General features: G+C 38.3%; 1 protein-coding gene across 3 annotated transcripts in view; it reads right to left on the bottom strand.

Moving 5' to 3' along the window:
* Gckiii (Germinal centre kinase III) overlaps positions 1 to 16,527 on the bottom strand; it is a 67,513-nt gene that overhangs the window by 38,693 nt on the left and 12,293 nt on the right. Inside the window, exons 1-2 of one of the 3 annotated variants that reach the window (XM_064035354.1) lie at positions 11,844 to 12,376; positions 6,210 to 6,434 (exon numbers count right to left, since the gene is read on the bottom strand). In XM_064035354.1, coding sequence (XP_063891424.1) covers positions 6,210 to 6,434; positions 11,844 to 12,131 — 513 coding nt within the window. In that variant the 5' untranslated portion in view covers positions 12,132 to 12,376. Of the gene's footprint in view, positions 1 to 6,209; positions 6,435 to 11,843; positions 12,377 to 16,527 lie in introns of those variants that run through there. The other 2 variants (XM_064035355.1, XM_064035356.1) reach the window with 2 other exon arrangements.

Here is a 16,527-nt window from a genome sequence, read left to right as displayed (position 1 = left end):
TGGACAGTGTTTTATGCGGTGCGGTAACGAACTAGGCTGAGCTGCAGGTCGTTAGCATTCAGCGCTCTAAGTCCGTCCTTCATTTAGGTTCAGCCAGGATTACGTCGGTATATCTCCGGCTATAACAACGCAGATTATAACCGAAACGTGAGCCCAATAGTCCTCGCCTCCGCACACACGTATTCAAACAGTTGTCACGTACTTACGAATGTCGTAACAATCTATCGAGCTTATTATGGTATAATAGAAATACCAAACATTGTTATAAAATCTTGTATGTTCTGTATAAGGCGTAAAACCCATTTTTTGGAACATTTGTTGTGATAAACACGGAAGAAGCTAACAAGCTATATTATAAAACTAACATCCTATCCTAGCGTTAATGTAATTTACAAATACATGTCATTTTGTCTTTTATACGATAATATTTGACGTATTTTCGAGAAAGAATGAAATGACGGTTATAATGCCTGTTATTTTAATTCTATAATGAGAACAATTCTAGTAAATGGTGAAAATTATGTAAACAAAAACAGAATTCCGATAACAAGATAATTGTAAACAGCAAAAATATGTGGAGGAAGACGATAAAAACCAAAGTAAATGGGGAAGACTTGTAAAAATCTTAACAATATAACTAATTCAGCTTCAGCTTTTATTCAAAGTCGATGAAAAATCCAACGCGTGATTAAGAAACAAAAAACAAGAATTCCAATAGCAAAAATGAGCTCGTGGCAAAGTAACGGCGAAGGGGGTCGATCGATCAATAGGTTCAGCAATGCCTGGCGCGGTAAGTCCGAGGATGGGTGACCATCTCGCCGACACAAGTTTTTCCTTGTCTCGTTCAATTGGCGAGCCCCCTCCGGCTGTCATTTGAATATCTCTGGCAAGTCGTTACGGTCTTACCATGGGGTACCGGATTGCCTAGGTAAGTGGGTTGAAAAGAAGTACACCCCAGTTGCCAAATAAAAAACACTCAAGATACAAAATAAATATTTTATGACAAAACATACCGCAATAACTTAATACTTAACATTCACTACGATAAAATAACCGGTATAATCAGATACCCAAATCGAGTAAACGACCTTAAAATATACCGTTTATTCAAGGAATCCCATTTTGATACGTGGAACAACCGATTTATTCAGAAATATGGTTACAATCCTCAAGTGACGCTCTTTTATAGTCGCTTACATTATTGTTTGTGAATCATGATATCAGATCCATTAAATGGAAATAACGAAAGCGGTTGTCGATGACAGGCGACGAAATAATCTCGTTATGACATTGTATAAAATTAGTCATTGAAAATCTCACGTCGAGGGAATTCTGGAAGAATCAAAATGTAATTTAGTAAAAAGCTGCGAAAAGGAGTGACGTCAACAATTTGCGGATAACAGACGAAGGGAATGGTAATGGAATTAATTTTGGAGAGAACGATAGACGCCCCGTGGGTTGACGTGCAAAAATTCACTTATAACATCCATTTGCTTCCATAAAAGAATCGTAGGCGATGTTGGGAGATATAGATGCCGAGACCGACCATTGATATAAGGTACAAAATATAAATCCTAACTATTACCAGCCGAACCTCTATAGAGTTAAAACTAAGACTAGACGACGAAAACAAGACAAACAAATGAGATAACTTTGATTGTCTGTTACATATTTTACCTCTTTAGTAAAGATTAATAAGAGGTCAGTTAATAGCTATATTAATTGCGTTGTGCTGAAAATTAATAAAAAAGATTCCACTATGAGATAGTATAAATGACAAGTCCCAAATAATATAATCATAATCGCGTTCAAATGGAGTCGTCAAAACCAGTCGCTCAATAAGGCAAATTGTAAACTTTCAGAACTTGACCTTCCAAGTTCAGAAGCGAACTGTACCCCTCCTCCGAACCGCCCCCTCCCCCGCCGCGCCCGACCCGCATTGCAGTGAAACAGAAGGACGATGCGAAATAAGAACCAGACCTGTATCAAGTCTCTTAAATCCTTTGATTCTACTCAACGATATGACTTCACGCGTCGGTCTGAAGTCGACGACCTCCTTATGTACTGTATTGAACTGCACATTTCTTCATTTGCTGTATTGCCGTCGAGACACTGCAAACTCATTTGGGAGCCAATGACTAGTTTGAATTGAACAGCAATAGAGACAATTGGCTATTTGGTGTCAGGGCTCAAGGGGCAGAGTCGTAATAAAATGCTATGGAAAGCTCCGTAGGGCTAGCAGAACCTTGACACCAGCCGATATACGAGCGGAGGTCAAGGTGGTCCTAATGCGTTTACGGCTTTCAACCTTGCGCACTTTATAGTCATCGCTTGGCCCTGAATGGTCGTTTTTCTTAAATCCTAAAAATAAAAGTAGAACAAAACACTCGTATAGACCAGATTTTGCTTTGATGTGGAATTTATGGACGAACCGATTCGGAGTTTATTTTCCTCGAAGCTCTGTGTGAGATTGTCTGACATGATAACATTGTTTCATATTAGGAAATTCACCTACAGTACGTAAATTATAAGAACTGTCATATGAATCAAGAGCTGGCATTTAGTTTTGCTGTTTATTTTCAAAAAGGTCACCAGACTTGAAATGAGGCATACCATCCTTCAATTTTGCACATGATTATATAACAACATAAATCGATAAACCTAGAACTAGAACTGTTGCTGAGCAGTAGATAGACAAATAACCAATCTGTGCAAAATAACGAAATAACATCCTGGTGTAATCGTTCTTGTGGACACAACAAATCATTTGAACGAATTACCCAAAACAGTCAAAAATGTATAATTCATTATCAATATGTTGGAATATTTGATATTTACATAAACTATGTTTGGCTTCGTAAATGTGAGAGATTCTTGACATTTTTCCTCGAGGCTACCGCGATGAGTCACCAACGTCCTTCACCTCGGGCGGGCCGTACCGCTCGACATCCGCATTCACAATTTTACCCACTAAAACCCTCTCTCGAGCACAGCTTATTCACGTCACATTTAAATTCATTCATAGGTCTGACGTAAACGTAAGACTCTTCTTCAAAAGCCTTTAAGCACGCTGCAGGCATACTTAAATGATATGAGTCAAATGTTTGACTTTTCTGCAGAGAATAGAACTAACAAACAATCTCGGTAGACAATAGGATAGCTTTCCTTTGCACGCAGTATTGTTAGAACTAATGTAACATAAAATGATGCAGTTGTCTGATTGGTCAACAAAGATTTTACGAGAGAAATGAAAGAAAACAACAGCCGTTACCCAAGTAAATAGTGACGCGAATCGTTGCGATTACAACACTGCCACAGCATTACCACACTTTCTCCGTAGAACAAATCGCAAAATAGTAAATGTCGCAAAGGAAATTAGCTGCGAGCTAAGAAAATTGTTTATAAAGGCTAGTGCTCACTTCGGCAAGTTAAAACCAGTATGCATTATGCGTAGTTACATGTAAGCATGTGTTGTTGACAACAACATATTAACTGTGTCCTTGATACAATTTAGTGACATAGTAAAATTCACGGTCATTAAGTTGACACGCGACGAATTATAGTGTGTCCCGCACATTCATTTCGGGTAGTGTTGCTACATTGTGCGTATTTTATCTGCTCATCAAAGCGTTGCAATTAAACGTTAAAAATAATTGTTTTCATTACTTAAATAGCTGCAAAATCCTGGGTATAAAAGGGTGCAAAAATATTTACATTCCGAAAATATGATCTGCACGAAATCTGTTGTTTCATTTACGATTTTTTTTTGTAGATTTTTAAGCAAGCGTAACATAAATTATATTATAATAAAGATGAAAGTGGAACGTACCCTACAAAGCTCTGACTGCTGTCACGTAACGTCAAGTTCATTTGCTAATTGAGCAGGCCGGCCTTTCATAACTCGTGCGACGATCTACCATCACCGTTCATGTGTCAGATGCTTGAATTATAAACGCAGAATCGTATTCTGGTAACATTTTAGGCGGATAAAAAATATTATCTTGACGTTTCACAATTTATTAATTATGCATACGGTTAAGATCAAAGATAAGTTTCATACGTGTGTTGCAGATTTATGTACGTACATACCGATCCGCAAACATTGCATCGTATTTTGCAAGGCACGCATAACAACAACATTCGAAAGTGTGTCAAGATTGCAATAGCAACGTGGAGTCGACGCGATGCGCTAAGCGGGAAACGCAACACATAGTAAACATTTACTAACGATGTGTGGGCCTTCCGCGTAAGCAAATCGTTCAAATTGATCCATATTTCTGGTGCAAAATGCAAGAATTCCGTGTATGCCAGCAAATTATTGTGAAACCAGTACAATTTGTAACAAAGAAAGTACTCAACCAGATATAAATTAAAGTTAGACTAAACAATTATGCTATCTATCTTTTAGAATTATTCGTTTCTTTTCGAGCGCGCATACTTTTTAGATTCGTTTACTTGATCCATGTTGTATATGACTACAGCCTAACAGTGAAAGGATTCAAACCAAATGAAAAGCATAATATGAAGGCGTTTTATGGACAGTTACGTTAAACTGAATGTTCATTAAAGCTATTTCACTAATCTACACAGACGCATAAACAAAATTGAATTCAGGGGTGGAACAATAAAAATGCAAATATCGATCATAACGAGCCAGACATTATTGTCCGTGCTGGCGGGATGCTTGCCATTCTATTCAGGCTGTATATGAGCTCATGACACAGGATGTTCCAAATGTTCATATCGATTCGTCTGTTGTTGACGACGATGGAGTCGAACGCTGAACGGAAGCAAATTGTCCCGAAAATGTAAAGTGTTTTTAGCACAGAGAAATGTAAAGAGCCAAATTTCACGCCTATTTCAATAGAGGCCACGTTTTCACAGGATGACGTACGTCTCATCGTTTGTATATGAATAGAAGTGTTTTCGAAATCTACTATTAGACATAATTAGCCAGCTATTGTTTCCAAATCTGTTTACGGCAACGCCCACATACTTACTCATCGTGTACCAAAGAAGGGCAACAGCAATAAATACAATGATTAATGATCGTCTTATTGCTGATCTATTTTGGTGTTTTCTTAATAGTTCATTATTCTATTTTATCTACATGTTGACAAACATCAGTCTTTTAAAATTATTTTATTGAAATGGGGACAGCATTGTCCATTCTTGGGTTAGTTTTATTTAGCACAGCATTTTAAACTTCATGCGTCATGCGTGGATCGTGGAAAATAAAATAAATAGCCTTAATAAAATGAAGCAAAGGTAAGAAAGGTAAGCAGTCATTTCTACCATGTTGCATATAATGACTGAAAATAAACGCTTTGTGGAACTAAATATAGCCAACCGGTTGTATTTATGTCGTGTTCTGACCCAAACTTTTCGTGTCGGACATCGTACAGTACGATACAGCACGCGAGCAAATTACGCGATCGGGTGAACGTTCCGTAGTAACTTTGTTACAATTTCGTGACATTCAGCGCGAACATTGCGCAATCACTGAAATGTAATAAACAAAATCTTACAAGAGTCCATTGCAATAAGCCATTCGGGTCAAATTGCAAGCCTATTACTAGGCAAAATCTTATTTCGCACAGTCACGACACTATCAATGTCCTATTACCTAGACCTGGATATAATACCACGGGTGTACAATTACAAAAGAGACAACAGCTACTCCGCAAAACGGTCGGTAATAATAACTATCCTAGTATTTCATGACAGTGCGCCGCAGCGCTTTCTGATATTCCACGTGGGTAAGCGGCAACAATACTGCGAAACTGCAAAGCATTTCGGTGCGTCACGCTGTTGTACACAACAGATAATGTCACGCAATACAACATTCGAATGGCAAGCACTTTGCGGACCCATAGAAACGAATTCGCACAGGAATATCAACAAGAGAATACACTACGTAATGGAGTCCATTACGCCTGATCCTTGTCTTTTATAAAGGCTCGGCAGCAGATAAGCAGACGAAGGCACAGCTTCGCAGACAATGATTGATGCCTCGTGCCCTCAGACTGACAAGATAAAACGTAATATATTCCACGAGGTTTATCTTACTCCGCGGCTCAATATGAATACGCATTCAAATTATAGGCAAATTAAGTGAATAGCAACCTGCATGCCTAGAGTGGCTCGAATAGTTCTAATTTACCATATTGTATCAACATTTAAAGATGTAATAATTTTGTGGCACTCACCTTCAAGTATGATCCATAATATTTAGTGACGTAGGGGCTGTCACATTGTGACAACACCATGATCTCCTGCTGGATGTCCTCGATTTCATCTTCAGCTTCTTCTAAATCGATTATTTTAATGGCGACCACTTGCTGGGTCCTATTATCGACACCTTTGAACACTTCACCAAAGGAACCTTTGCCGATCTTCTCCTGTTTCGTGAAGATCAGCTCGGGGTCGACCTTCTGTAGAACAAAGAAAAACATATTGTTAATATTCAAGAAACACGAACACACAATTACACACAAAAAATGAACGTTATGAACATTCTTCGCATTTAAAATTTGATTGTGCATAAAAGTTTATTCAATGAATAGGATTTTGTGACTCAAGTCGATAATAACTTTTAAGAAATCGTTAATGGTCTTCATAGATTTCAGCAGAAACATCAGTGTCATTTAAGAAATTAATTTCTTTGCATGGACGATAAATGTCTCAAATTAACATGCCAAAAAGAGGACATTTTCTTTAATATGTTTTATTTGAAAATAAATTAGCCTGGCACATAATTACAAAGTCGAGCGTTATTTAGGTGCCTCATTAATAGGCAAATATTGTTAGTCACCAGCAATGATTGATTTATTATTATTCATAGCATGATATGAAATATTCACAAACACGAGCTGTGAATATAATTGTATTATTTTTACATTTCTACGAGCTCTGAATTCTGTTTTTTATTCTACTTTGGTCTAAGAAGTATGAGAACCACAATCGCTCAAAACAGATTGGTAAATAACCTACAGGAAATTGATGTAAATAAAGTACGTACTTATTTTCAGTTATCATATCTATCAAAGGATTTTAAAGCTTGACGCAATGAGTAGGTAAGTAATGAGAATGGAATTTGATAAGGATCGATTAATTGACGATACGCGATACCATGTTAAACAAGTTTTAAATTACTGATAAGCGAACCGACACTAATGTCATGTCAAAGGGTCTATTATAACTCGAACGATGAATTGTTTTGCATAAATAAACATAGCAAACATTGCTTTGGTCTCGAAACTTTCTGTTTTACGAAGATTTGTGTCAATAGGTTAGCTTAAATCTAACAAAGGTTTTCAATACCATACAAAAATGCATCAGCAAGCTTAACAGTTATCTGTTCTCAGTATGTGATCGTTGGTATAGCTAGACTACGTTATCCATACCACGCGATTATGTGTTGCGGGTGAGTCAGTCTGATTGTCTGGTCAAGCGGACCGACCTCTAATCAGAATATGGCTGGCTAACTTTGAGCTAACTAAAGCTCATGTTGTTCCCTTTTAGTCTAGACAGGGGTTATTATTTTAGGTATGGCTGTAGTTATTTGCCTATAAATACACTTACATGGTCTAGTATTTACTTATGGACTTTACTCAGTATCATTAAAGAGCTTATAAATGAGATTTTTATGATTAGGAATGATTTGGTAGTCATCACGAGTGCAACTCTGTATTTTTTTTTTGTGTAAAATCTGACGTATCATTTTACGATGTGGTTGTAGATAGATGAACCTTTTGGCATTTAATTGACATTGCATGCTGAGTCAAGGTCTCGCTCAGCCAGATGCAATCGAAGAGAACTCAACATGCCAGAACATGACGCAACGATCTACCCAGATTGGAAACCACGTGAATACACACTCATGTCCTTAATTCCACTACAGCACTATCGATGTACTTAAAATAATTCCATTCGTGATTATCATATACGTACCTAAGTACTGACTGAGTCACTAAATTAGAGCAGATAACATTTTGTAATCTTAATAAGGAAACTGCAAGTGACAACAAATAACTACTGCGGTTAAAGAGGAAAACAAAACGACGCAATAGAAACCGGCGGTTTATGGGGTCTAGACTCAAAGAACATTAAAATTTACATTTTTGCTCTGTATCGCTGCATCGTGCGATGATAAAAAGAGTTTGCTTTGTTAATGAAGAATCTGGTGATGCTATCGATCGAATAGCTAATTTATGGAGTGAAACTCGCATTCCTCTGAATATACACGCGAAGAAAAGCCGTCGCTACATGTCGTATATCGCGAAACAAATTGAAGGAGCATCTAGCAGCGAATTATGTTGCTACTTAGATTTATTACATTGCTACTTAAAATATTGTTGTAAGTATTATCATTCAATTCGTTTTAATTACGCCATCTTTGAACCAGAATGTAAGAGGAAAACCACATAAAAAGCTAATGAAATAGGAAGGAAAATATAGAATAAGACCTCGAGGAAAGCATCATAGTTTAGTTCCATGTTGCGATAAGTACAGCACGTGGATCGTTTCATTCGAGTTGAGACGGCACGAGACATAGTCCGCGGGGGACGTGACTAGACTACCAATGAGCTCCGCACCAGAGAGCATATTGAGACGTAAATTTTCTTATTTTAATCCAGTAGCGGAGCAGTAAATAAACGTTTTTAGGTTTAAGTAAACCTATTCCGCTCGGTTATATCGCGAGAGAAGTTTCATTTATCCGCGCCAGCTTCCAATAATGTCGAAGCGATAGATAAGAGGGTTAATAAATTGGAACAGTACGACTGAATTTGAGTATTCCTTGCGAGGAATTGAGGATATTTGACACGTTTACGCAACTTATATGATAAAGTTATTAACTTCATCAAATACTGACATTTTAGAAACATGCTAGTAGAAAACTATAAAAATAAAGGTTTACAAGCTCAATGCATACATTTTTGATGTGTAGTAAGAGTAGTGTACTCTCGTGGCACTCTGAAAGAGTACATAAAAACCATACCAGCTAAAAGCAGGTAGGTACCCAAACAATAAGGTAGAAAGTAACATCATTATTTCCTGTTAAAATGCTACCCACCCGTAAGGGGCTCAGGAAAAGGGGATGATAAAGTAAAAGGCTCATCTTTGTACGAACAAAAAAGCTTATTGTGTTCGGTAAGCCAATTTCACACGAGCTGGTAAAGTATGAGATCAATTTAGCTGACGAGATGTTAAAATATGAATAATGATGTTTTATTAGTACGAGGGAGGAAAGTCGAAAAACCTTTTACTTGGAAACATATTTCCATTTCAGATGAAAGATAATGGGAATCAAAGACACTTATGACAAAGGTCGTAGATATAAACCTATCTATATCATCAAGAACACATCATATCAATTAATTTAAGTACCACAATAATATGTTATTAATTTTCAGTTTTAAATAGAACTAGATAAGATTGATTACCTGAAGTGTGAATGTAGAGACTTTTAGTAATACATATCTTTTATCATTACTTCAAAGAGAGCTTTGACCTAAAAAGCTTTGTTCAGTGCACAAAGTTTTTGAAGAACCGAATACTAAAATAAATAAAGGCAGTGGCAAGAAGTGACCTCTTCTGTAATTAAGACATTTTCTGGAGTAGGTCAAAAATATGTAGGACAAAATAGGCTTAATTGTTATGCTGTTCAGAATGAATATCGTTTCACGCAGTGCATATAAATGTACAGGTGTACCTACGTGCAATGTATTTTCAACTTGACATTCTTTTAGTGTTATTGTAAAGAACTTCATAAGGTCAAATTCGTAAGCAAGGCGATAACGGGGCTGCCCAGGGAGTGCCTAGGGTCGTCGCCATTGAAGCTGTTTACGACCTAATGATAAATATATTACACTAGTGTGCAGGTTCACACACAGGCTGTATTTATATGAGTGACGTAAGCTAGACCGACGTCAGACCCAGCCATGGACAGGCCCTAATGGACTGTTATTTTTAATAATGCTTTATACGTTTTATCCATGGTCGTCCATTGTGAGATAAGGTACATGCGATAAAGCTGATGTTAATTTTTTGCTGCGATAATCTCACTTAATAAGAGTCACGTCCACAAATTGTTACGGCCGTGATTGAGTTGTGTCGTAAACTCAGCTAAACTATTTTGGTATTTAATTTCTAAATTGTTGGGCAATTTTCTTGCGAAAGTTTACACATTTTGTTATACAATATGTGCAAAGTTCTGACATTTTAGTAAAATTGGTCTCTGAAACGAAAGGCTATTTAACAAAGGTTGTGTTTAATTAAACCTGTTTCTGAATACAATTTATCAAGCTGTATGTATTTATAGAAACGCTTCCCAACTCCTATCACGAAAAGGTGAACTCAGGTGAAGGCCGTCTTGGCTTACCTTAGCGTCGTTTAAATTGCCAAAATTCTGTATTATTCGCGGGTAGTTAAATATCAAGGTGTTTTATTATTAGAGATGAATTTAATCTAGTTATGACGTCGGTAAACCCTGGATAAGTGCGGGTGAGTTCGGCCTTAAGGGATCCATGAAAGCGTAGACCACTCACATTTTAATTTTTATTGATGTCATAAAGTTAAGCCTGAGGTATATTTAACTTGTGTTCGTATAATGGCTTATTTAAGTAAAAGCTAACATTAGAATTAACGTGCCTTTTTAATGCGTTTTACTTACACATGCCAGACCATTGAACTAAGATAGAAGGAACTTATTATGAAACAACGATGTTATTGGTAGAAACCATGACAGAAAGATCCTCCTTAAAATACTTTATCCAAATATTTTAATCTGTTGTTATTAAAAATCATAATGGTCAATTCGTGAGCATTCTCGTGGCATATGCGTTACAGTGGTGTTGTAATTAAGCTTTCATGATAATGATATCTGTCGCAATCCAGTCACGATATTCGCTGCCATTACAACGCAACATTGACCTTCTTGCAAAAGCAAAGCCTGGTTACGCAGCATAAAATAAATATATTTGTTCTAATTAACGTACCGCTGTGTACAAATATTGGACGATGAGCAAATCTTTAGAATTTGAGTAGTTAAAGAACTTACTCTATTATCGAATGATGTTTATAAATATTTGTTCTCCTTGTCGCAACAACTATTTATAGTGGGCATTAAAACAGTACTTGCGAAACAAAGTCTAAAGCGTCTCTAACGTTAGACACGCGTCCGTTACATTTCGCTGGAGGTAGTCACCTTAACGCCGATGTCCTCGTACCGTAAACAGAACAACCTCACTTACGACTACATTTGCTATTCATTAGATACTACCCTATATAGGAAATCGTCTTACACCGGCACTCTATAAAAGGGCTAACGGCATGCGTTCGGCGAACACACATTTTTTGCTGGACCTTCGTAAGAGTTACGTAAATAAGTAAACCTAAACATACTGCGTATGTGGACGGCGCTCGTGAGAAAGTGGGTAAATGAATGAGGAAATTATAATTTAGGACAGCTTAGACGTGGTTTATCAACACTAATTTGCGTAAATGAATCACTTCACAGTTATCAATTGATCAATCGATTACTGTTTAGATACAATATCTTCAGGATAGGAATATTTTCTAGGATCTGCCATTAATCAAATAATCAAGGTAAGTACGTACAGTACCTACCTGGTTCCTACCATAGAGAGAAATGGCAGTTCGTGTCGAATGACGCGTGCGCAGCCGACATCCGACACGCATTGCGATAGACGAGGAAATAAATTACAAGCTATATAAAACAACCGATCCACTCACGCACATAATACCAGGACATGAAAGTACCCACTAAGCGCATTGAATTACTACGCGGTTTGTTGTTTTTTTTTTAATATTTAACTTACATTATTCCCAGTGTATCGACTTTGTGAAGGCCGGACGGGGGCAGGGCGCGCTGGCTGTGGAGGCACCTTCATCTGTCGTCGGTCAAATGACGAGACATTACTGCTAGACCAACTCCAGCGACCGGGCCCATTACTTCCGTGTGGCAGGGAATATGACGACTGGGGTCGTAAATGTCTAGTTGTAGGGCCAGACAATATGGGACCATTAGGTCCAACTTGTGGCATAGGACCCGGAGGTCCTTGAACATAATGATAATGCGGTGGATTCGACACTGCCGCCCCCCACATATTACAATTCACGTCTTGAGTCACTCACAAACACTGCACAAACCAAATATCACCTCATCACATCGACATGGGTAAAGCACTGACATCCAATAACATTTCGTGAGTTTCACCTGTCGTCTTATCAATCAAAACGACGATAATTACAATTAGCCAATCGTTTCACTGTATATTTTTATAAACATTTGATAACGCGCACATTTTCTATCGGCTACCAGTCGGTAGCGAGTGATCCAGGCCACTGTTCGCGATGGAAAGACAGCTTGAAAACATGAACGCCTCGAAAGCAACCGTCACCGGACGCAACCGAGACGCGTAGAGAATTAATTTATGTTTGATGGACAATTGTTTGTCGACAAAGGTCTGAAAAAGGCTTTGCACAACTTCTGTGCAAAAGCTTGATGACTGCTCACTAACACAATTACGTAAATATGACAATGAATATGGGTTTGCCATGAACGCTGTCACCCCTCATCGCTCGTTAAAATCGTCAAAGTTTTAGGGCACGTCGAAGATTATGCCGTTAGTGTAGCGAAGACATTTATCGAATTTTAATCAGCACCAGCAAGGACAAGAAGTGGGACTGTCAATAAAATGAAAACAGGGACAGTCCAAAATGTAAAAGTTCACATCACTGAATAACAACATTCAGTGGCAACTTTGATTCTAGAGTCACTATGGTCACCGCTGCACAGATAGTTTCCACACCACCGGCTGCTAGAGAAATCTGTTTCCCGACACTACAAATCCATCATGATGGATGGCGTGTGAGTTTCAACGCATTTGAATGTAGACTGGTTGCGTGTTGCGACTGGTTGGCGAGCGTTCCACACCGGCCGTCCTGGCGATTGCATTATGATTTTTTCGCAAGGGACCGCGGGGGTGAGGCAAGCACGCGGGCGGTGAGCGGCGCCAGCGGAGCGTGCAGCAGCGGCTGCTCCGGCGGCTCAACGCAGCGAAACTCGCGCGCAGACTTCATGTACCCAGCAGTGCATAAGTATTCACAGCTATCCAATGCTATTGCCATATCATTTGCTCCACGCCGGCGATCTACAAATTATGCAAATGCGGTCGAAGTCAGCGATACTATCATTGCACATACCGGCAAGAAGACTTAACATGAATGAAACTCAACATGAAATGTTGAGATCTTTTCTTTAACGTTTGTCAAGAAATAAGAGACGACAAAACCTTGATAGAGGTAAAAACTTAAGAATTAGACAGCTAATAAACAACACCGTTATCTTTATCATCAACTGACAAAATATGCCAAACAGCAAATGACTCAAATAGCCAAAGGCGATCCGTCAAACAAGCGTTCCAGTTAGCGAGCGCGAAAGTCAGCAAGACAAAGGCGTTACAAAACTTTCGTTGGGCCGCAACAACGAGTGTCTGAATTTGGACTCACAATAGGAGGAACATTAGTATTCAGTGTGAGGACGGCCGAGCATGGCATCGGGTGGACAGTCGAGGAGTCACCGCCCGCGCAGCCGTGCATTGAATACGGTCCTTTCTGAACTGGAAGGAATTCCATGCGTTTACGGCAGTGCTACGCATCGCCATACGCGTTCGACATTAGGCAATGCGCCCCACATACATTTACATTATTTGGTTTACGGTCCGTTAGAACCTTTTGTGGGTCCTGTCATGGTTTTCATAACAATGTATTTTTTGTTAGCGTACATACTTGCAATGAAACTCACATAATTATATACTTTTAGATGTTCATTTAGTAAATCAAAGTACCTAATTATTCAGACTTACAGACCAAGTACATCAAAGTCGTCAATAGGTGTGCCAACTGGCGTGGCGTGGGTATCATAGAGGAATGCAACAAGGTCAAGTCTCTAGATAGTTTCCATGTTGTCAAATATGAATATTTAAGAAATGACAATCATTACCAATAATTACCACAACAGTGAGAGCGGACTAACACTCGAGATGAACCCAAAGGGATAATAAACCACAAAATAAAGCCAAGTCGTTAATAAATGTTTATCATCTGGGGACTAATGGATATTCATCATTAGCAGCGTTAAAAGCTGGTTAGCTCTCATGAATAAGTTAATCACAACCACTGACACTTTTTCTTTCCTACTATACTTTTCAACGGGTAACAAAATAGAAACCGTATTAGTTGGAAAAAAAAAACAGAAAAAAGCAATCCAACCGACACGCGGCGGTGCCTACGCGTGACTAAAATCAACGACGAACCAACACCAACATGTATTATAAAGAATGGAGACAACCTATCTAGGAACAATGATTACTTTCAGAACAAAAACTTAGGCTGTGTTCAAACCAAACTGATTGTCTGTGATCCTAAAATATATGAAATAACGTGTCGTCAGTTAGACGTGAACAAAAAAGTGATATGTATGGAAATGCAATAAACTGCGTAACGTTCTCTTACTTTCGGTGGCTGACAGTCAGTTTGGTTTGAACACAGCCTTAGACACGAACGTGGGCCAATGTAAAAAAGAAGCTTTTAAAATGGCGCTTAGTCTCTAGTGACACGAACCATCCGAATAATGTAGGAGACGAACGTGATATGCCTCCAAATGTTAGTAGTACGAGGACTGTTTGAATGGAATCATCTTAATTCCCGTATATCAGTTGATCTCTCAGACGAAGCAAGGTAAACGATAAGAACTGTTATCGTGATACATTCCTCACTCCATGTACTGTGAAGATATTTGATAAGAGATCTTGTAAAAATAACAACTCTACGGAGAACATAACAAAGACGGAATCACCGGTGAGATTAAAATTCTGATTTAGTTACCAGTTCACCTTCTCAATATTTTCAATTAGAAAACATCACTGACTAAAATCGTGATAAGCTAAACAGAGGTGTAATCGTTAGTCTAGTTTATGTGGTTTTAACAGAAGTAGTTTGGAAACATTCAGTCCATAAATCTTCTAAATTCATTGGATTTAGAATTTATTGCAGCGATTTCGGTTGCACGACGATAAACTACTGTTCAATGCCTGAGCAGTAGCTCGGTTGTAGCTCTGAAGTCGATTTTGAGGAAATTCGAATGTGTATTTTGGAACAGGAAGTTTAGTGCTGCAAAAATACGGGTTGATTATAGTGATACAATCAGAATGTGACGTTAAGGCTAGACGTAATACAATGGTTGCTATGCAGCAACAGTAAAGTGTCCCAGTTGGCGGATGGTTCACACCTGCACAACAGTAGCGGTAGTGACGTGAGCGCTGTTGCGGGGGTACAAAACATCCCATTTGCGTCACATCGGAAACACATTAAGCGAACCGACGACGCCATAAGAGCGCAATATCCGACCGGCACCAGCACTATACCGGTATTACTGCAACTGCAAGATCGGCTCTACTAAATGTCGTTATACGAGCCGGATTTTTAACTTTATTCAAAACTGAACATGGAAGAAATGGGACACAAACAGAAATCTTTTCCAGTATAGACTTTGAAGTTGAAATGAAAATAGAAAGTGTAAAAGCTTCTGTATCATATACAGTTACAGTCGGCTTTCGCTACAAAGCAGTCTAATTGATTAAATAATTCAAATTAAAGCCTTTCCAGGTATTCGAATTGCTGCTAATTGAGACGGACAAGCTTTTACATTCAAGTGTTAAAATTCATAAGACTTTGTAATGAAGGACCGTAAAAGACAAATGTGGAAAAAGTATAAATGAAGTGAACTTCAGTTAGCAACCGAGCGTTGCTTCAATAAAGGCGAGACAGAATTTTCATTTTTCTTCTTGCGTCAATGTTTGCACAGATCTGATATTTTCATCCCATTTTACTGAAACGCTACTCTACCGCTCACAGTTCTCAGAAAATAGAGAGCTTGTGTAGTTGGTAATAACTGAGGATTCACTATTTTCGACTTGTTTAACGCTTTTATTCTGTTGAGGGGAGTTATATTGGGACCTTTGTGTCCCAAACAAATAGTGTACGCTTTCTGTATTAGTGCTGAATGCCGTGTGAACGATGTGCGATGTCCCGCTTTATGTCCCCCGCAGGTACATTAACGGTAAAATAGTGTCGCAGTGTTTATTAGTGTTTTATAGTCCAGTGAGCACTAGCTATAATTTGCTGTTGGTTCATTAACGGCGCTTTAGTTGAGTGACCGTGAAAAATCTAATTAACAAGATATATTTGTAACCTGATTGACTGACCCTAACTAAATATGATTAATATTTATTCCATTTACAATAACCGGGTATTCATGTAATGTCAAAACTGCCCAAATAGTCTAGTTCTACTAATTATATGAAAAGACACATTGAATACATCAATCGAAAACCGTAATAACTCTTAAAAATATCCCCGTAGACCACAAATAAAAATCCGATCAATGTTTCATCCGAGCAGATAAAATTACTCAGGTATATGTAACGTCTATAAAAATCT

This window comes from Helicoverpa armigera, chromosome 6, assembly GCF_030705265.1.
Source record: "Helicoverpa armigera isolate CAAS_96S chromosome 6, ASM3070526v1, whole genome shotgun sequence".
NCBI lineage: Eukaryota > Metazoa > Arthropoda > Insecta > Lepidoptera > Noctuidae > Helicoverpa > Helicoverpa armigera.
The sequence above is the reverse complement of the archived record's forward strand: the minus strand, read 5'-3'. Positions and strand labels throughout refer to the sequence as shown.